Here is a 19,971-nt window from a genome sequence, read left to right on the forward strand (position 1 = left end):
GGGCTGGCCCTGGCCCCCCAGCATCCATAGGATCTGCAGGATCTGCGGCCAAGTGAGCGGCCCCAGGAGCTGGGCGGGGAGCAGTGGGGCCGCCAGCTGCGGGGTGGGCTCAGTCTCACGCCTCCAGCCCGGCTCCTGACCAGTTCCCAGCCTTGCTGAGCCTTCCCAGGCTTCATCTGGCACCCAGGGACACGTCCCAACCACAGCCCCAGGAGCAGGATCCAGAGCCCACACCCCAGCAATCCACACCCAGCACCCAGGATGCACATTCCACACCCCAGAAATCCACACCCCACACCCCAGCACCCACGATGCACATTCCACACCCCAGCAATCCACAGCAGATCCTGCAGGGATCTGCATCCTCAGCCCCAGCTCCAGGGATCCACACCCCACACCCCAGAACAGGGGGTCACATCTTGCACCCCAGCTCCATCACCCAGGGTCCACATCCCACACTCCAGCCCCGTAGCCCAGGGTCCGTGTCCTGCACCCCATTCCAGCCCCCAGCCTGCCCATGGTGCTGGTCTGGACCTGCTGGCTGCTCCAGGGCTGTGCCAGGGCCGTGCCAGGCTGGGCCAGGTGGAAATGCTATGGAAGTTGCCAGGAGCTCACAAAAATACTTAGTGCTTTATTTCCACCTCAAAGCCAAGGCGCCACACGCATGCAGGGACACGGATGGAGCCCATGGATGGGGACACCGACGATGGACACGTGCAGCAGGACCTGCTCAAAGCCAGCCCGGCCCCAGCTCTGCCAGGGCCCTGCAGCTCCCGCTGGACGAGGCTCTGCCCACCCTGGGAAGAGCTCTGGGACATCCCAGGGGACTCTTGGTGGTGGCTGTGCTCAGGTGAAGGGCAGGGGGGGACCCACACTGGTCCTTCCATAGGGTGGGACAGGCCCTGGCAAGTGCAGATCTCCCCAAAATCAAGACAGCTCCAGGTGCCCCTTCCAGCAGCACTGTAGGAGGAGCGTGGGGAGACTTTCAGTCCCCATCTGCCATCCAGCCATGTCCCCTGTGCCCTGGCAGCCAGGGCTGCACACTGGGGGCACTGCTGAACCCCAGCAGGTCCCAGCTCCAGCCCCACGGCACAGGGGAAGCCATGGGGACGCTGGGGCAAAGCCCTCCAGCACCAGCACACCCAGCCTTCCTCCTCAGATTGGGTTGGAACGGGCACAGCACCCCTGGCACAGCCTGTGCTGCTGGGGGGCCTCTGGGAAAGGCAGGAGTGAGACCTGGATGCTCCCAGCACCTGCTGTGCCCTGTGTGCTCCCACCCTGCTCCAGGCAGTCCCTGCACGGCCCAGCACCTTCCTGCTCCCCTCCTGGGCACTCAGGCACACGTGGGCCAGGACCTGCCCCAGTCCAGTCAGAGAGCAGCGCCTGAAGCCAGCCCAAAAGGCCACCAGCCCTTTCTGAGGACTTGCCCCAAGACCCCCAGCCTGGAGGAGGAACTGTGAGACCCCCCAGGCCAAGAAAGGGCAGGGCAGGGCTGGACCCCCATGCCCCAACATTGGGACCAGCATCCTGCTCTCCCTGGAGCGTTCTCCTGGAGCTGGAGGGAGCCAGGACAGGGCTTTCTGGGAGAGCCCCCAGCTCCCCTGGAGCAGAGCTGCAGGTCAGGAGGGACAGACACTCAGGGACCTCGGCAGGAGCCTCGCAGCAGCTCCACAGCAAACAGGCAGCCCTCCTCCAGCAGCACAGGGAAGAGGAGCCCCAGCACGGGGCTGCCTAGAAGTGCTTGTCCTCCAGCAGGGAGCTCACCACCAGCTCCTTGTTGCCGAAGTCCCAGAAGGCAGTCATGTGGAAGGCCATGTTGGAGAGGACAACCAGGTACTCCAGGAAGGCGAAGACAGTGTACACTGGGGGAGGAAGCACAGCAGGTGAGGGGCACCCACAGCTGCATCGGCCCCGGGAGCTGGGGCCCTGTCTCTGTTTGGGACAGCAGAGCAGGGGCTGGGGGGCTTGGGCCGCACCAGGGAAGAAGCGTGGCTGGGCACCTGGAGCTTCCCTGGGCTGGGATTGGAAGGCAAGGCATCACATTAGGAGGATGGTAGACATCAGGAGGAATTCTTGGACACCAGAAGGAATTTTTTCATAGAAGGGCTGGTCAGGCATTGAAGCTGCCCAGGGAGGTTTGGAGTGCCCATCCCTGGAAGTGCCCAAGGAAGGCCTGGAGGTGGCACTGAGTGCTCTGGGCTGGGAACAAAGTGGGCATGGGGCACAGCTGGGACTTGCTGATGCCAGGGACCCCTTCCAACCTCAACAATCCTGTGATTCAGTGATTCTGGGAGCACCCAGCCCCCTCCCCACGCGCCCCCCAGCAGCCCCCTCACCTCCAGGGCCGCAGTACCAGTTGTGGTGGAAGTAAACGCACACGGCGAACGCGAACGTGATGAAGGTGAAGAAGAAGAGCAGCTGCTTCCACTTGTACGACTTGCGCTCCTGGAAAAGGCCAAGGGCTGGCTGATGCCAGAGCAGCCATGCCATGCCATGCCCTGCCATGCCATGCCATGCCCATCCCAGGGAAGCTCTGCCCTGGCCCCACACAGCCCCGGGGCTCTCTGCACCCTGGCCCCTCGTGCAGAGCCCCCCAGGCCAGCCCCAGGGGTGGCTGGGGCAGGGCTGTGCCCTGGGGCTCACACCTACATGGAGATACAGGTGCGAGGGAGCCATGGGGTCCCAGTACATAAGGTGCCCCTGGTGCTGGGGTGCTCAGGGGACCCCTCGAGGATGGGCCAAGGCTCTACCGGAGGCAGATCCCCGGGCCCGGGTGGCAGCAGGTGGCCCCAGGGCACAGGGAATTCACCGGGTGCTGCATCCCCTCACCCACAACAGCAGCAGGGAGGAGGAAACCACATGAAGGGCGGCAGCTGGGGCGGGTGCTGTGCTGGAGAGATCGCCCAGCACGCCCTGGCACTGGAGGGGCCCCATCCTGCCCCCCAGCACCCCCTCTGATGGGGCAGGAACAGAGCACGGGGACGCTGCCAGCAGCCCCACACTCGCAGCTCACCGCTCTGTCCCGCAGGGCTCAGCCTTTGTGACAAGCCAGAGGCCAGGCCTGTCCCCTGTGCAGGCTCCCAACCCAGTGCCCAGCACCCCAAAGCTGGGGCTGGGGGTGCAGTGACCCCCGGCAGGCACAGCAGGTGCTGGCTCCAATTTCCTGCCTCTTTCTCCCATCACCCTGAGGGTCATGGATAAGGATCCTGCAGCCTGGGGGGCAGGGGAACCCCAAGCTGTGTCTGGAGCCCAAAGAGCATTGGGGCTGCAAGGGGGGACAGCCCCACAGAAGGGGCTGGGGATACCACAGACAGCCCTGGCTGTTGCAGGTGGGAGGGGAATTTCCCCCTCGCCTGACGCTTCACATGAGACAAAGATTCCATTCTGAGGGAGCGCTGATAACAAGGAAAATTTAAATTGCCCCATCACACTTTCCATTACCCCCATAAGGCGTGCCAGGGAGGAAAACCCAGCGAGGAAGGACGGATTGACGGGCACCTCACCGTGCGGGGACACGCGGGTGACGCCACCTCCAGCCCACGGGGGCCGGGCTGGCCCTGCCTGCGGGCACGGCCGCTCCCACGGGCCAGCAGCAGCCCAGCCCAGCCCGGCCGAGCGCGGGTGTGAGCAGCGGCGGCGGCACCGGGAGCGCAGAGCCAGCCCCGAGGCGCGGCGCCGCCGGGTTTCACACCGGAAAAGCGGCTGGGAACGGCGCTGTCACCGCGCCGCCACCGCGCTCCCACGGCGGCAAAGCGCTGCGCTGAGCCCCGGCACGGCCCCGCCGCGCCCACACACCCTGCCCGGGCCCCGGGGCCTCCGGGACCCGCTCCTGCACGGAGCGCCTCGGCTCACTGTCGCGCACATCTCCTCAGGAAAACCCTCTCCTTAGGGACTTTTCTGCTCGAGAAGCTGAGAGGCTTCAAGAACAAAATGTAAGCAATGGTTATCTGCTGCTGTGGAATGCAACAGGTAGATCTTTGATTAGCTCATCTTAGATGTTTATAATTAATAGCAAATCACAGCCCAGCTAGCTCAGAGAGTCCGAGACAGTTGCCTTTGTTATTCATTCTTTTCTGTTCTTAGCTTAGCTAGGCTTCTGAGATGAAACCTTTTCTTCTATTCTTTTAGTATAGTTTTAATGTATATATATATATAATATAATATAATAAATCAAGCCTTCTGAACATGGAGTCAACATTCTTGTCTCTTCCCTCAACCTAAGACCCCTGTGAACACCATCACAGGTCATCCTGCCCAACGGCCCGGTCCCGCTGCCACCCTGGGGGAGCCACCCCGGGTGACCAGAGTGCCCTTGCACCTCTGGGTGCCCCCTGAGCTCCCCCTCTGCTGGTCTGGGCCGGGGATTATCACACGGATAATTAGGTGTTAATCCCTAATTCCAGGGCACAGCTGGCTCAGCCCGGTGCCAGGGGATCACAGGGCACCTGGTGACATGCCAGGAGGCTCAGCAGAGCTGGCTTGGAAGGTGGCACCTCAGAAGGTCACTGCAGGGGCACGGGCAGGATGCTGGGATGGGGGATGTGGGAGCTGGGATGTGGGAGCTGGAGTGCCACCCTGCCCTGCTGCAGCAGCAAGGGAAAGGGCCTTTGGGGAGCATGGTGGGAGCTCCAGGAGCTGCTGGATGAGGAGCTGCCCATGCCCTCGCTGCTCAGGGCTCAGGCAGTGCCAGGCACTGTCCCTGCTTCCCAGGGCCCCAGCTCTGTGGGGATCCTGCACCCGGGGACACCCCAAGGAGCCACATGGTGGCCAGAGGAGGGCACCGAGATTAGAGGGATGGAGCACCTCTGCTGTGAGGAAAGACTGGGAGAATTGGGATTGCTCAGCCTGGACAGCACCAGGAACTCCCAGGATGGAGCCCTGGAGAGGAGCTGGCAGCTCCAAGCACCCTGGCAAGAAGCCACCAAACTCTGGCTGCCTGTGAGGAAAAAGGGGAGTTAGAAAATCCCCAGGATGGGTGCTCCAAGCTGAGCTGGTGCCAGGCTCTGCTGTGGCCTGGCTGGGGCTGCTGGGCTGGCACAGCTGGAGCTGCCAACTTCCTCCTGGCAAGACAGGCTGGGGCAAGCAGTGTCACAGAGCCAGCCCAGGCCGCCGTGGCTGCATGTGTGTCTGGCTCAGAAAAGCACAGGGAATTATATTTAGTGCCCAGCTGGCGGGCCTGAGCTGAGGCACATTCCCCAGCAGGCAAAGGTGAGTCAGGAGCAGGAGGCTGGACAGCTCAGGGAGGAGAGAGTGGCTGCAGCAGAGAGCCTGGGGGCACACTGGGACTCTGCTCCCAGCCCAGCCCTGGGCACACTCTGGGATGCTGCTCCCAGCCCATGGGCACACTCTGGGATGCTGCCCCCAGCCCAGGGCACACTCTGGGATGCTGCCCCCAGCCCAGGGCACACTCTGGGATGCTGCTCCCAGCCCATGGGCACACTCTGAGATGCTGCCCCCAGCCCAGCCCATGGGCACACTCTGGGATGCTGCTCCCTGCCCAGGGCACACTCTGGATGCTGCCCCCAGCCCATGGGCACACTGAGATGCTGCTCTCTGCCCATGGGCACACTCTGGGACTCTGCCCCCAGCCCATGGGCATACTCTGCATGCTGCTCCCAGCCCACAGAAGGCACTGGGGGTCTCATTCCCCCACCCTGGAGGAGCCCCAAGCCCTACAAATGCTGCTCTGAGGGCTGAGTGGCTGCTGTGAGCTACCACAGGAGCCTCCTGCTTCTTCCACTGCCTCCAGAGAGCAGAAGCACTGTGCCTAGCCCCCAGTTCCTGACTGGGACAGGGCTGAAAGTGATCTTAAGTCAAACAGCAACAGCTCACTCTGCAGGGAGCGCCCAGGCCCTGGTTCTGCCCAGGAGCCACCATCCCTTTCTGAGGGACAAGTGGCACCTGCAGGGCTGCGTGTCACACACGGCCCCAGCTCCCTGGAGGGTTTCCGGGTGTGTGCAGAGGGCCCCACACGGAGCTCAGCTGCTCACAGAGGCTCCTCTGAGCCGCAGCAGCGCTCCCGGGGGCGCTGAGGGAGCTGGGGTGAAACCACGCGTGGTCACCAGGGTGCTTGTGGTCCCTGCTGCTCACAGGGCCCTGCTGGGCAGGGCCACAGCTCACACCCTGCTCCAGCTCCGGGGCTCAGCTGGGCCCAGGGGACGCAGGGAGCTGTGCCCCACAGGCTCCTCCTGTGCCCTTGCACTGGTGCAGCCTGGGCTGGGCTCAGCACCCACTGCCACCCCTGCCATGGCAGGGACACCTCCCACTGTCCCAGTGTCCAGCCTGGCCTTGGGCACTGCCAGGGGTGCAGGGGCAGCCCCAGCTGCTCTGGGCACCCTGTGCCAGGGCCTGCCCACCCTGCCAGGGAACAATTCCTCATTGCCAATGTCCCACCCAGCCCTGCCCTCTGGCACTGGCAGCCATTCCCCGGGTGCTGTCCCTGCAGGCCTTGTCCCCAGTCCCTCTGCAGCTCTCCTGAGCCAGCCAGCCTGGTGCCCACCTCATGCACACACTGGTGAGAGCTGGGACACCAGCCCTGAGCTGGGGGTGGTGAAAGTGTGTTTGCAAACAAGAAGTGAAACTGCTTTGCCTCAGTGCCCTGCTCTGCAACTCAGGGCTGGGGGAAGGAGGGTTTTAAGGGCGAGCAGGCAGCCAGGAACAGCAGAGCTGCCAGCCCAGGTGGGCACTGCCATGCCACGGCCAAGCACCAAGCACAGGGTGCAGTGATCAGCAATACCTGAAGGCTGCCAGGCTCCATTTCCCTTTTCCACAGAATCTCTCTCCTCTGCTTTGCCCCCTCCCCTCCTTTTCTCTGCCCTGCTTTCTCTCTTCTCCCCTCCCACAGAGCTTTATTTTCCTTTCTCTCACCATTTGCCACCTCGAAACTGGAAACCGCCTGTACTTCCCCATTACAAACCAGTTCCTCTGCACCTTCCTGCCCTCACACAACATCAGTTGCAACAGGAGCCCCGTCAGACACGAGAAGCTTTTGCAAGAGCAATTCCTGTCCCTCCTACCATGCCAGACCTGGGAGCTCAACCCCCACCTAAAGCAGTGCCAGCTGTGGGGCAGGGAAGGCACAGCCCCCCTGTTCCCCTCTCCTTGCAGCTCCCTACACGGAGCTTGTCCTGGTCCCAGGTTTGGCCCTGGAGAGCCTGAACCGTGTTGGGACCCTCTACTGGGGAGGAGGGAAGGACAGAACACCGTGGGACCAGAGCCATTCCTCAACTGTCCCCTCCTGCCATCGCCAGCTCCAGGGCTGGGGGCAGCACATGTGAACAAAGGCCCCACAAGGGACACCAACCGAGCCAGTCTGTCCCCAAGGTGATGTACACAGAGGGATCAGCTGTTCCCTGGCCTAAAACAGCCCCACGAGCACGGCTGGGCAGCTCACTAGCACTGCACAGCCTTGTATGTGGCAGGGACGTGGCAGTGGCACCTGCTGTGTCCCACCCTGCCGAGCCAAGCAAACCACGGGTGTCACAGGAGCTGTGCCAAGCCTGCCCAGGGCCACCAGCCCTGAGCAGAGGGCTTGGAGCCTGAGGAATCCAGGCAGAGAGTGGGACAATCCCAGGAGACCCTGCTCGGCCCGCAGGATCCATGGGAGGGATTGGTGGCACCAGCCCAAGGCCACCACGGGACACGGGGACGCGGCAGCTGCAGTGACCCGAGTCCCTTAGCCAAAGGGGACGCCTGGTGGTGTGACAAGCACTGTGCCACCTTCACCCCGACACAGCCGGCCTGGGAGCTGTGTCACCCCGCCGCGCCTTCCTCCTCCTCCTCCCTTACCCGTCCCCCTCGTGACCTGGGCGACAGCTCCATCCCGTGGCCGCGCACGAAGCGGGCGGGGACACCGCAGCTGGCACAGGGACACCGCACCCCCGGTGGCCTCGGGTCAGCGCTGGCCCTGGACGCCTCCTGTCTCCTCGGGGAACCCCCCAGCTTTGGGGGGACCACGCACCCCGAGGGCGGCCCCCCTCCACCAGCAGGGGTGTTCCAGGACGGGAGGAGGAAGTGAGTGGTGGCACTGTGCCAGGTGGTGGCATGCTCAGCCAAGGTGTCACCACGCTCCCTGCTCTTCCCCTCATGGATGTGCAGATTCCTTCAGCCCACGGGTAGAGTCACAGAAAACAAGGAGGCTGGAAAATCCCTCTGCGAGCACTGAGTGCAACTGCACCCCAGCAGAGCCAAGGCCACCATTAATCCATGTCCCAGAGTGTCACACCCACACAGCTGTGAAATACCTCCAGGGATGGGACTCCACCCCTGGCCTGGGCAGCTGTGTCAGGGCTGGACAGCCCTGCCGAGGAAGTGATTATCACAATATCCAATGTGAACCTCCCCTGGCACGGTTGGAGGCTGATTCCTCCTGTCCTGTCCCTGTTCCCTGCGAGCAGAGCCCAAACTCCCGGCTGTCCCCTCCTGTCACGAGCTGTGCAGACCCACAAGGTCCCCTGAGCCTCCGTTTCTCCAGGCTGAGCTCCTTCAGCCCCTTCCCCAGCTCCATTCCCCTCGCTGGACGTGCTCCAGCCCTCCACAGGCTCTCTTGCCTGGAGGGGCCTAAAGCTGAGCCCAGGATCTGGGATGCCTCACCCCTGTCCATTGCAGGGGAGATGAACCAGCCCCAGTGGGTGACGTGGCAGGGGAGGAGATCTGGGGCCTGGGAGGTCTCACCCAGAAAAAAGGCAAGCCAAAACAATATGACAGAAATAAAGGAAGCTGTGGGAAAGCTGCCAGGGAATGACTGTGAACTCCCTCTATTCCCATATCAGCAGGAAGAACAGATCACTTCCCAGGGAGAGAGGAGAATCTCAGAATCTCCACAAGTCCCTTTCCTTAGGAGACTTGCAGCCAAACAGCTGCTGGAAACTTCTTTCCCAGGTCTCTGGAGTCAGGCAGCGGGGACAGGCTCGCCGAATTGGCGGAAGGGCAGGATAAGCAGTGGTGACAGAGCAGGAGCTGCTCGGGATTGTAGATCTGGGGCCCACAGCTCTCATCCTGCTGGGACTGCAGAGCTCAGCCCCACAGCTCTCATCCTGCTGGGACTGCAGAGCTCAGCCCCACAGCTCTCATCCTGCTGGCACTGCAGAGCTCAGCCCCACAGCTCTCATGCTGACGGGACTGCAGAGCTCAGCCCCACAGCTCTCATCCTGACAGGGCTGCAGAGCTCAGCCCCACAGCTCTCATCCTGACAGGACTGCAGAGCTCAGCCCCACAGCTCTCATCCTGCTGGCACTGCAGAGCTCAGCCCCACAGCTCTCATCCTGACAGGGCTGCAGAGCTCAGCCCCACAGCTCTCATCCTGACAGGACTGCAGAGCTCAGCCCCACAGCTCTCATCCTGCTGGCACTGCAGAGCTCAGCCCCACAGCTCTCATCCTGCTGGGACTGCAGAGCTCAGCCCCACAGCTCTCATCCTGACAGGACTGCAGAGCTCAGCCCCACAGCTCTCATCCTGCTGGGACTGCAGAGCTCAGCCCCACAGCTCTCATCCTGACAGGGCTGCAGAGCTGAGCCCCACAGCTCTCATCCTGCTGGGACTGCAGAGCTCAGCCCCACAGCTCTCATCCTGACAGGGCTGCAGAGCTCAGCCCCACAGCTCTCATCCTGCTGGGACTGCAGAGCTCAGCCCCACAGCTCTCATCCTGACAGGGCTGCAGAGCTGAGCCCCACAGCTCTCATCCTGCTGGGACTGCAGAGCTCAGCCCCACAGCTCTCATCCTGACAGGGCTGCAGAGCTCAGCCCCACAGCTCTCATCCTGACAGGGCTGCAGAGCTCAGCCCCACAGCTCTCATCCTGACAGGACTGCAGAGCTCAGCCCCACAGCTCTCATCCTGACAGGGCCGCAGAGCTCAGCCCCACAGCTCTCATCCTGACAGGGCCGCAGAGCTCAGCCCCACAGCTCTCATCCTGCTGGCACTGCAGAGCTCAGCCCCACAGCTCTCATCCTGACAGGGCTGCAGAGCTCAGCCCCACAGCTCTCATCCTGCTGGGACTGCAGAGCTCAGCCCCACAGCTCTCATCCTGACAGGACTGCAGAGCTCAGCCCCACAGCTCTCATCCTGACAGGACTGCAGAGCTCAGCCCCACAGCTCTCATCCTGCTGGCACTGCAGAGCTCAGCCCCACAGCTCTCATCCTGACAGGACTGCAGAGCTCAGCCCCACAGCTCTCATCCTGACAGGACTGCAGAGCTCAGCCCCACAGCTCTCATCCTGACAGGACTGCAGAGCTCAGCCCCACAGCTCTCATCCTGACAGGACTGCAGAGCTCAGCCCCACAGCTCTCATCCTGACAGGACTGCAGAGCTCAGCCCCACAGCTCTCATCCTGCTGGGACTGCAGAGCTCAGCCCCACAGCTCTCATCCTGACAGGACTGCAGAGCTCAGCCCCACAGCTCTCATCCTGACAGGACTGCAGAGCTCAGCCCCACAGCTCTCATCCTGCTGGGACTGCAGAGCTCAGCCCCACAGCTCTCATCCTGACAGGGCTGCAGAGCTCAGCCCCACAGCTCTCATCCTGCTGGGACTGCAGAGCTCAGCCCCACAGCTCTCATCCTGCTGGCACTGCAGAGCTGAGCCCCACAGCTCTCATCCTGACAGGGCTGCAGAGCTCAGCCCCACAGCTCTCATCCTGCTGGGACTGCAGAGCTCAGCCCCACAGCACCCATCCTGCTGGGACTGCAGAGCTCAGCCCCACAGCTCTCATCCTGACAGGGCTGCAGAGCTGAGCCCCACAGCTCTCATCCTGCTGGGACTGCAGAGCTCAGCCCCACAGCTCTCATCCTGACAGGGCTGCAGAGCTCAGCCCCACAGCTCTCATCCTGACAGGGCTGCAGAGCTCAGCCCCACAGCTCTCATCCTGACAGGACTGCAGAGCTCAGCCCCACAGCTCTCATCCTGACAGGGCCGCAGAGCTCAGCCCCACAGCTCTCATCCTGACAGGGCTGCAGAGCTCAGCCCCACAGCTCTCATCCTGCTGGCACTGCAGAGCTCAGCCCCACAGCTCTCATCCTGACAGGGCTGCAGAGCTCAGCCCCACAGCTCTCATCCTGACAGGGCTGCAGAGCTCAGCCCCACAGCTCTCATCCTGACAGGACTGCAGAGCTCAGCCCCACAGCTCTCATCCTGACAGGACTGCAGAGCTCAGCCCCACAGCTCTCATCCTGCTGGCACTGCAGAGCTCAGCCCCACAGCTCTCATCCTGACAGGACTGCAGAGCTCAGCCCCACAGCTCTCATCCTGCTGGGACTGCAGAGCTCAGCCCCACAGCTCTCATCCTGCAGGGACACAATCCCCAGGCACAGCACCTGCCCTGCAGTCCTGCTCAGAGTCCCTTGGGAGAGGCTTCTCCAGCCCTTGGCATCCTCCCAGCCTGGGACACAGGCACACACCCCCAACGGGCTCTGCTCTGCAAAGTGACATCTTCCTGGGCACCACAAATCCAGGACCCCTCCCCATTTAACACTGGGACCATGAGTGCTGCGAGACTGGGATCAGCTGGGGAGAAGTATCCTGAGGGGAAAGGACAGACAATTCCAGGCAGTCCAGATCCATAGGTGAAGGAAAGCGTACAGAAGCAGGTCCTGGCACCTCACTCCTCACGTGTCCTGGATGTCCTGCCCTGCCCATGGCTGCCAGTGCCCACAGGTCGGGACCAAGCTGGATGTCCTGCCCGCCTGCCCCAAAATCCAGGACAAATTTGGATGCCCTGCCCACCTGCCCCATAAACCAGGACAAACCTGGATGTCATGCATGCCTGCCCCATAATCCAGGACCAAGCTGGATGTACTGCCGAAGGCCCAGGACTTACACCACAGAGGCTGCACCCAGGCAATGGGGCCAGGAGTCCCTGTCTGGATCCTCCCCCAGACCCGCTGCCCCCACAGGCAGCCCCTGCACCCCCTGACCCTTCCCCAGGAAAGGAGCCAGAGCCAGCCTGCTCACAGTCATTCTGGAGCAAAGGGAGAACAACTCCTGCTGCCCACTGCTCCCAGCTTGCAGGACCAGCAATGCCCAGCACAGGGAAGCCAAATTCAGTTTAGAAACAGGCATGGAGAAGGGATGAGCAATCCCAACCCACAGGGATGCTGAGGGGTTTCCAGTATGATCTCTCAATGAAAACTTAATCAGATACTGGGAGGAAATCCTTCCCTGCCCAGAGCAGCTGGTACTGCCCCTGCATCCCTGGCAGTGCCCAAGGCCAGGCTGGACACTGGGGCTGGGAGCACCTGGGACAGTGGGAGGTGTCCCATGTCCCATGGCAGGGGTGGCACTGGGTGGGCTTTAAGGTCCCTTCCCACCCAAACCATTCTGTGGTTCTATGATAAAACAAGAAAATAGGAAATAAAAAGCTTCCTTCCCGTTTTGCTTTGGTAAATGGATTTTGGTGACTTCTTCCATTTCACCTGCTGCCATTGGCTCCTCTAGCACTTTCACAAGCAAGGACAGCCAAAGCCCTTCAGTGCCAGCCCAAAGCCCCCTCCCAGCTCCCAGCATGGCCCCAGAGCCCCCTCCCAGCTCCCAGCACAGAGAGAAGAAAGGAAAGTGTCTGTACCTCGGGACTTACTGTGTGTTTCTTAGTCATTCTCCAGAGGATGCAGGTGAGCAGCATGTGGCCCAGGGCCGACGTGATGAACACGATGAAGGCATTTTCGTGGATTGCTGGATTGACAAACAACAGGTTTCCTGTTCAATCCAAGCCAGGAGCACAAGGGGAAGGTGGGGCAGGATTTGGGAAGGCTTTGTGCTCTGCTGGGAGCCCCAGCACCCCTGGTGATGCTGGGACTCCAGTGGGGTCTTGGCAGGAGACGGGCACAGCACGGCTCCATAACCTTCTCCTGCTGCCTCAGGGCCCCCTGGAAGGGGATAAAAGTGCCTGGAAGGGGATAAAAGTGCCTGGAAGACTTATCCCAAAGTGCCTGGAGGGTGTTTCTGTGCTTTGGAACCACAGCTTCACACAGCTGTAAAGCGACACTTGGGAGCAGCTCAGCATTGCCACTTGTTCTAGGGACAGAGAAACTGAGGAATGGGGAGGGGGTACAGAGTGAGTCAGTCCAAAGTCCATCTTCTGTCCCCCTGTATTACCTACTGCTCATTAGCAGCATCAGCAGCCTCACGTGCAGCCTGAGGTTGCCTTGTGCATAGCTGGACTAGCCCAGGTACAGGATCAGGCTGGGAAAGCAGCTGGAGCAAGGCTAAGGCAGAGCTGCTCCCAAGGCCCCACACAACCCCTGCACCTTCAAGTGAGAGATTTTCACAAGTGCTGCTCTGAAAAGAACTTCCCTTCCCCAGAAGCTGAACCTCAGGCTGAACTCCCAATCACGTGAACACCAGGAATGCCCATCCCTGTCTGCCCTCTCCATGCCAGGGGAAGGGAAGCACGCGAGGAGTGAGGTGCCAGCAGGTGGGAGAGGTCAGAGCAGGGTGCCCTGCAGGGATGGGGAGAGGTCAGGGCAGAGTGCCCTGCAGGGATGGGGAGAGGTCAGACCGGGGTGTCCTGCAGGGATGGGGAGAGGTCAGAGCAGTGCCCTGCAGGGATGGGGAGAGGTCAGACCGGGGTGTCCTGCAGGGATGATTAACCTGAGCACGGCAGCTCAGGGCTGCAACTTTCCCCAGAGCCGGGGATTAGTCTGGGGTGAGGATCCCAGGAAGTGGGTCAGCCTCAGCTCCCAGGGCTCTGCACCAGGCTGGCCCCGCTGGCCAAACCTCAGAGCAGCACCTGCATTTCCAAGGGCAGGGCCCTGGCCTGGACAAGCTGGAGAAGCCCCTGGGGCAGGTCAGGCTGCAGACCCTGCCATGAGAGGGGCACTGTGCTCACCATGGGGACAGGGAAGGCTGGCAGGAGACAAGGAGGGTGAGCGGGACAGGGACAGGTCCCAGAGCACAGACCTCTGTTGGAATGTTGGGGGACACAAGACAGATGCTGCACTTTGGACCTGGTTAACATAAGAGATTTGATAACAGGATGCCTTGGCAAAAGCAAACGGAACTTTGAAAATTAGACCTAGATTGTAAGAAGATTAAATCAGACTGGTTTACCAGAAAAAGAAAATCCCATTAAACTCTGCAAGCAAGAGATGCTGTTATATGCATAAGTTTGTGCGTGCGATTTTAGCCAAACTATTGCAGTACACATTACTAATCTCCCTGAAATAGTATATAAGTGTTTGTATCCCACAATAAAATTGGATTCTGATCACAGAGTCAGTCTCCCTGTCTCTCTCCATCACTGACAGACCTCCATCAGCAGGAGGTTCCTGCCCTGCCATCCCAGTCACTGGGATCCACCACAGAGCACCCTCACCCCAAAGGCTGTGGGAGATCCTGGGACTCTGCTCAAAGCACCACAGCCCTGAATCCCAGAACAGTTTGGGTTGAGAGGGACCTTAAAAACCTTTTCATCCCACTCCCTGCCATGGCAGGGACATCCTCCACTGTCCCAGGCTGCTCCAGCCCCAGTGTCCAGCCTGGCCTTGGGCACTGCCAGGGGTGCAGGGGCAGCCCCAGCTGCTCTGGGCACCCTGTGCCAGGGCCTGCCCACCCTGCCAGGGAACAATTCCTCATTGCCAGGATCCTGCCCAGCCCTGCCCTCTGGCACTGGGAAGCCATTCGCCTTGTCCTGGCACTCCATTCTTTGTCCCCAGTCCCTCTGCAGCCCACAGCTGGACACAATATCCATCTTCACCACCCTGCTGTGCAGGAAAAGCCAACACATTACAGCCCTGCTGATACAGCCCAGCACAGGGTGTGTTCCCACTGCAACAGCACCACCTTGCTGGCTCCTGCATTTCAGTGCTTCCCACTTAACCCCTGGTGCCTCCTCCAGATCTTAGGATGAAACAGCAGCTGCAGACCAGCACTGGCACTTGTGTTCTTCTGAGATGAGACCATGTGGGGGAAGAGAATTTCCCAGTCTGTCATGGCCAGGTTCTGGATACATGGATTTATCCTGAACAACTCTGATTCTGTTTCCAGGAGCTATCAGAGGGCTGGAGCCGCTCTGCTCTGGAGCCAGGCTGGGAGAGCTGGGGGTGCTCACCTGGAGAGGAGAAGCTGCAGGGAGAGCTCAGAGCCCCTGGCAGGGCCTGAAGGGGCTCCAGGAGAGCTGCAAAGGAACTGGGGACAAGGCCTGCAGGGACAGCACCCAGGGAATGGCTGCCAGTGCCAGAGGGCAGGGCTGGGTGGGATCTTCGCCATGAGGAATTGTTCCCTGGCAGGGTGGGCAGGCCCTGGCACAGGGTGCCCAGAGCAGCTGGGGCTGCCCCTGCACCCCTGGCAGTGCCCAAGGCCAGGCTGGACACTGGGGACAGTGGGAGGTGTCCCTGCCATGGAAGGGGTGGCACTGGGTGGGCTCTGAGGTCCCTTCCCAATGCAAACCAGTCTGGCATTCTATGACTCTATGAAATTTTGCCCAGAAACTCCTGGTGAGGGTATGTGAAGGCAGCTGGAGCAGAGCCAGCTCAGAGCCCAGCCCTGCTGTGGGGATGGAGGGGAAGCAGGATGAGCTCTGACCCACCTCAGCGCTGGATCAGGCCTGGGCACATGGGTGGAACCAGGTGCCAAGGCCTGGTCCAGGCTCCATCCCCAGCCTGAACCCAGGGCTTCAACCAAGCATCAGCAACCAAGAATTGTAGGAAAAGCAGAGCTATTTGCGTGCCATGCACCCTTCATTCCTCTATAACCACTAACTCCAATGGACTCCCTGGGGGCTTTGAACTGTTTTCTCTCCCAGCTGCAGGGAGAGGGGTGGGCAGGGGGTGACACCTACCATAGTTTTCGGTGGAGGACACGTAGGTGAGGATGAGGAGGGCGAAGTTCTCGACGAGGTTGAGCAGCAGGGTGACGTGGCACAGGCGCAGGTAGCGGGGGTGGGGGCAGTGGCAGCTCTGGTAGTGGTTCCAGTAGGCCACGGCCACGAGCAGGCGCGGCGCCGAGTGCAGGCCGATGCACAGGCGCCACACGTAGCGCTGCGGGGTCTCGCCCCCGATGGCCGCGCTGATGGACGGCAGGTAGTTGGGCACCTGCGGGGACACGGGCTCGTGGGGACAGGCACACGCACGGAAACTGTCCTTTCTGTAATGCTCAGCGAGGTAATTCCTAGCCCCAAAGCCAGGGGATGTATCATGGCAGCGTACCAGTCCATCCCATGGGGTTGTGGATCCCGCAGCCCTGCTGGGGCAGTCCTGGGGTGCTGGGGGGCCCTGCCCAGGTACCTGCTCAGGTTTCTCACTTTTACTCTCCCGATTGTCCAGAGAATCCCAAAATGGCTTCGGTTGGAAGGACCTTAAGGTCCAGGGACACTTCCCACTGTCCCAGGTGCTCCCAGCCCCAGTGTCCAGCCTGGCCTTGGGCACTGCCAGGGATGCAGGGGCAGCCCCAGCTGCTCTGGGCACCCTGTGCCAGGGCCTGCCCATCCTGCCATTCCCAAGATCCCATCCAGCCATGCCCTCTGGCACTGGGAAGCCATTCCCCCTTTCCTGGCACTCCAGGCCCTGCTGAAGTTCCCCTGCTGGAGTGAGATGTCTCCTGCTCTCCATCCGCAGCTCGTGTCCAGCTGCTCATCAAGCAGCCTGAAAGCCCTGAGCCCAATCCCATCCCACATGGAGCTCCAGGCCCTCCCTGCCTGACACCTGTGGCTCCTCTGAACTCCAGCAGACCTGGGGCAGCAGCTCTGCACCAACCCCTCCCCAGGATGATGTATTTCCCTTCAGCTTCCCCACCTTTATTCCTCACTGCAATAACCCCCAGCGTGCCCAGTCCAGACACCAGCCTGACCAGTCTGTGCTGCCTTCAGTCCCAGCACAAAGCCAAGCCTGCTGCTGCCAGTCCTGAGGCACCACAAGGACAATGAAACAATGCAGCTTGCTCTGGATTCTGGAAAACTTTGGTGGGAAAGCCCAAGAGAGGAGCCCAGAAGGAGGGAGAGGAGGAGAGAGGAATCCAGAAGGTTGATACAAACCCAGGAGGAGAAGGGAGCCCAGAGGGAGGGAGAGGAGGCCAGGAGAGGAGAGAGAAGAGCCCAGGAGGAGGGAGCGGAGTCCAGGAGGACACAGGAGCTCTGTCACCCCCCAGGAACACGGATTTCCCCCAGGTAGTCTCTCACCCCACAGTGGGTCGCAGTCGTCTCACGGAAGTTGAAGAGCAGAGACCAGATGACACAGAAGAGGAACCCAAAGAGGGGGCAGAACACAGTGCCAAGGGCCAGCGTGGTGAAACGCAGCCGGAACAGGATCCCGTCCCGATCCAGCGGCAGCGGGACCTGCAGCATCTTGGAAACCTGGAAATCAACAAACCAATGTCTGACTGGGGCGCTCTGTCCTGCTCTGGGCAAGGTGACAAGGTGGGGATCAGTCACAGGCAGGGTTGTGACCCCACACACACACACGGCTCAGCCCCTCACACCCTGAGTGACCCCACACACACACAGCTCAGCCCCTCACACCCTGAGTGACCCCACACACACGGCTCAGCCCCTCACACCCTGAGTGACCCCACACACACACACGGCTCAGCCCCTCACACCCTGAGTGACCCCACAGACACAGCTCAGCCCCTCACACCCTGAGTGACCCCACAGACACAGCTCAGCCCCTCACACCCTGAGTGACCCCACACACACGGCTCAGCCCCTCACACCCTGAGTGACCCCACACACACACACGGCTCAGCCCCTCACACCCTGAGTGACCCCACACACACACAGCTCAGCCCCTCACACCCTGAGTGACCCCACACACACACGGCTCAGCCCCTCACACCCTGAGTGACCCCACACACACACACGGCTCAGCCCCTCACACCCTGAGTGACCCCACACACACACACGGCTCAGCCCCTCACAGCCTGAGTGACCCCACAGACACAGCTCAGCCCCTCACACCCTGAGTGACCCCACACACACGGCTCAGCCCCTCACACCCTGAGTGACCCCACACACACACACGGCTCAGCCCCTCACACCCTGAGTGACCCCACACACACACAGCTCAGCCCCTCACACCCTGAGTGACCCCACACACACACGGCTCAGCCCCTCACACCCTGAGTGACCCCACAGACACACACGGCTCAGCCCCTCACACCCTGAGTGACCCCACACACACACACGGCTCAGCCCCTCACACCCTGAGTGACCCCACACACACACACGGCTCAGCCCCTCACACCCTGAGTGACCCCACAGACACAGCTCAGCCCCTCACACCCTGAGTGACCCCACACACACACACAGCTCAGCCCCTCACACCCTGAGTGACCCCACACACACACACGGCTCAGCCCCTCACACCCTGAGTGACCCCACACCCGCAGGATGGGTAGCCAAAGAAATCCCATTGTGTGGACACAGGCACCTCGAGACTCACGGAGAACAGGGAGCAGGGCAGAGCAGGGAAGAGCAGGGCAGAGCAGGGCCCTTTTCTGCAAGCCTCCAGAGGGATCTGGCAGGAAGGGCACGTGAACCCTGTCCCGTGGCATCCATCCAGACCATTCCCTGTGCTCGATGCAGCGCTGACACAGCCGGGCCACCGCTGTCAGTCCCGCCGGGAGCCGCAGCTCCTCCAGCACAGCCCCGGCTCCCTCAGCCCCGGCTCCACAGCCCGGCTTCCCCGGCTCCAGCTCCCACAGCCCCGGCTGCCTCAGCCCCGGCTCCACAACCCGTGCTCATCCTGCCGCACCCGGCCCTGCATGGGCAGCGCTGCCTGGAGCTGGGCCGGGGCAGGGTTAGGCTGGATATTGTGAAAGGTTCTTCCTATCTTCCTGGCACTGCCCAGGCTGCCCAGGGAATGGGCACGGCCCCGAGGCTGCCACAGCTCCAGAAGCCTTTGGCCGGCGCTGCCAGGGATGCCCAGGCTGGGCTTGGTGGGCTCTGGGCAGGGCAGGGCTGGCACTGGGGGATCCCTGGGGGTCCTTGCAGCTCAGGACATTCCATGGCTCCGCACACCCCCGGCTGCAGGGTCAGGGCAGCACAGGCCCCACACAACAAAACCGGGCTGTCAGGTCGGGAACGCGGGGACAGGCACAGTGGTCCCCAGCCCCAAGGGATCCCCTCAGCCCCAAGGGATCAGGCTGGGATGGATCCCACAGCTCGGCTGCTGGACAAATCGGATTTATAGACAATCCCCGAGCCGTCTGGGCAGTGTCCCAGGGCAGCACGGCCACTGCACCCGCACCAAAAGCCCCCCACAACGGGGAACCGAGCCCCAGGGAAGGCACCGACCCCAAGCACCGAGGGGCCACAGAATGAACGCAGAGCTCAGCCACACCCGCGCTGCCGGGCACGGACTGAGAATTAGTGAGGATAAAAGCAAAGAGAAAGGGGAGCTCCAAAGGGCCGGGTGTGGAAGGGGGTCCCCGGCCGGCCCAGGCTCCCCTCCCCGGGACCCCCCGAGGGCTCCCCACAGCCCGGGGCGGCGGATGGAGCCTCCCAAACCGTGCTCGTCCCTCGGAGCCACAGCTCCCCGTGCCGTGGAACACCCCGGCGACCCCACGGCAGGAGCCCCGCAGCCCCTGCCCTCCTTCCGCGCGGGGGTCTCGCCCAAAGAGGGCAAATAAAAGGCAAAGCTTTTGTACCGCGTGTTGAATGGCCGGACCTGTCCTGCAGGAGAGGGGCTGCAGCACCCCGAGAGCTGTCCCGGGTACGGCACACCCTCTTAGACCCCTCTCCGGGCACCCCCCGTTCCCCCGGGGTCCCCGCAGGCGCCCCCCGCCCCAAGACCCCCAGGCTCCGCAGTGAGTGACCCCTCAGGGCACCCCACATTGCCCCAGAGACCCTCCCTGGGACCCCTCCCCAGCACCCCCATGCCCTCGCTCACCGCTCAGCCCCCGCGGCGCTGCCCCATGGCCCGGCCCGGCCCGGCAGCCCCACCACGCCTCCTCCGCCTTTTCCGCCTCCTCCTCTTCCTCCCTTTCTCCCACCTCTTCCTCTCCTTCCCCCGCCCCAAAAACCCGCTGCGGCCCCTTTAAGAGGCGGG

The 19,971-nt window shown here is 62.1% G+C and overlaps 1 protein-coding gene across 2 annotated transcripts; it reads right to left on the minus strand.

The window, feature by feature from the left end:
- Positions 1–680: 680 nt before the first annotated feature.
- On the minus strand, positions 681–19,840 carry PGAP2 (post-GPI attachment to proteins 2). 2 transcript variants are annotated; one of them, XM_058800660.1, is made up of 6 exons: positions 19,813–19,840; positions 17,103–17,276; positions 15,768–16,020; positions 12,555–12,661; positions 2,337–2,445; positions 681–1,862 (listed from the first exon to the last, which is right to left on the minus strand). In XM_058800660.1, the coding sequence occupies exons 2-6, from the start codon at positions 17,265–17,267 to the stop codon at positions 1,732–1,734; spliced, it is 765 nt and encodes a 254-aa protein (XP_058656643.1). In that variant the 5' UTR covers positions 17,268–17,276; positions 19,813–19,840; the 3' UTR covers positions 681–1,731. The 2 variants fall into 2 exon arrangements, with proteins under 2 accessions (XP_058656643.1, XP_058656644.1); XM_058800661.1 differs by lacking the exon at positions 19,813–19,840 and adding an exon at positions 18,364–18,426.
- Positions 19,841–19,971: the final 131 nt, after the last annotated feature.

The sequence above is a fragment of the Ammospiza caudacuta genome, chromosome 2 (assembly GCF_027887145.1).
Source record: "Ammospiza caudacuta isolate bAmmCau1 chromosome 2, bAmmCau1.pri, whole genome shotgun sequence".
Classification (NCBI taxonomy): Eukaryota; Metazoa; Chordata; class Aves; order Passeriformes; family Passerellidae; genus Ammospiza; species Ammospiza caudacuta.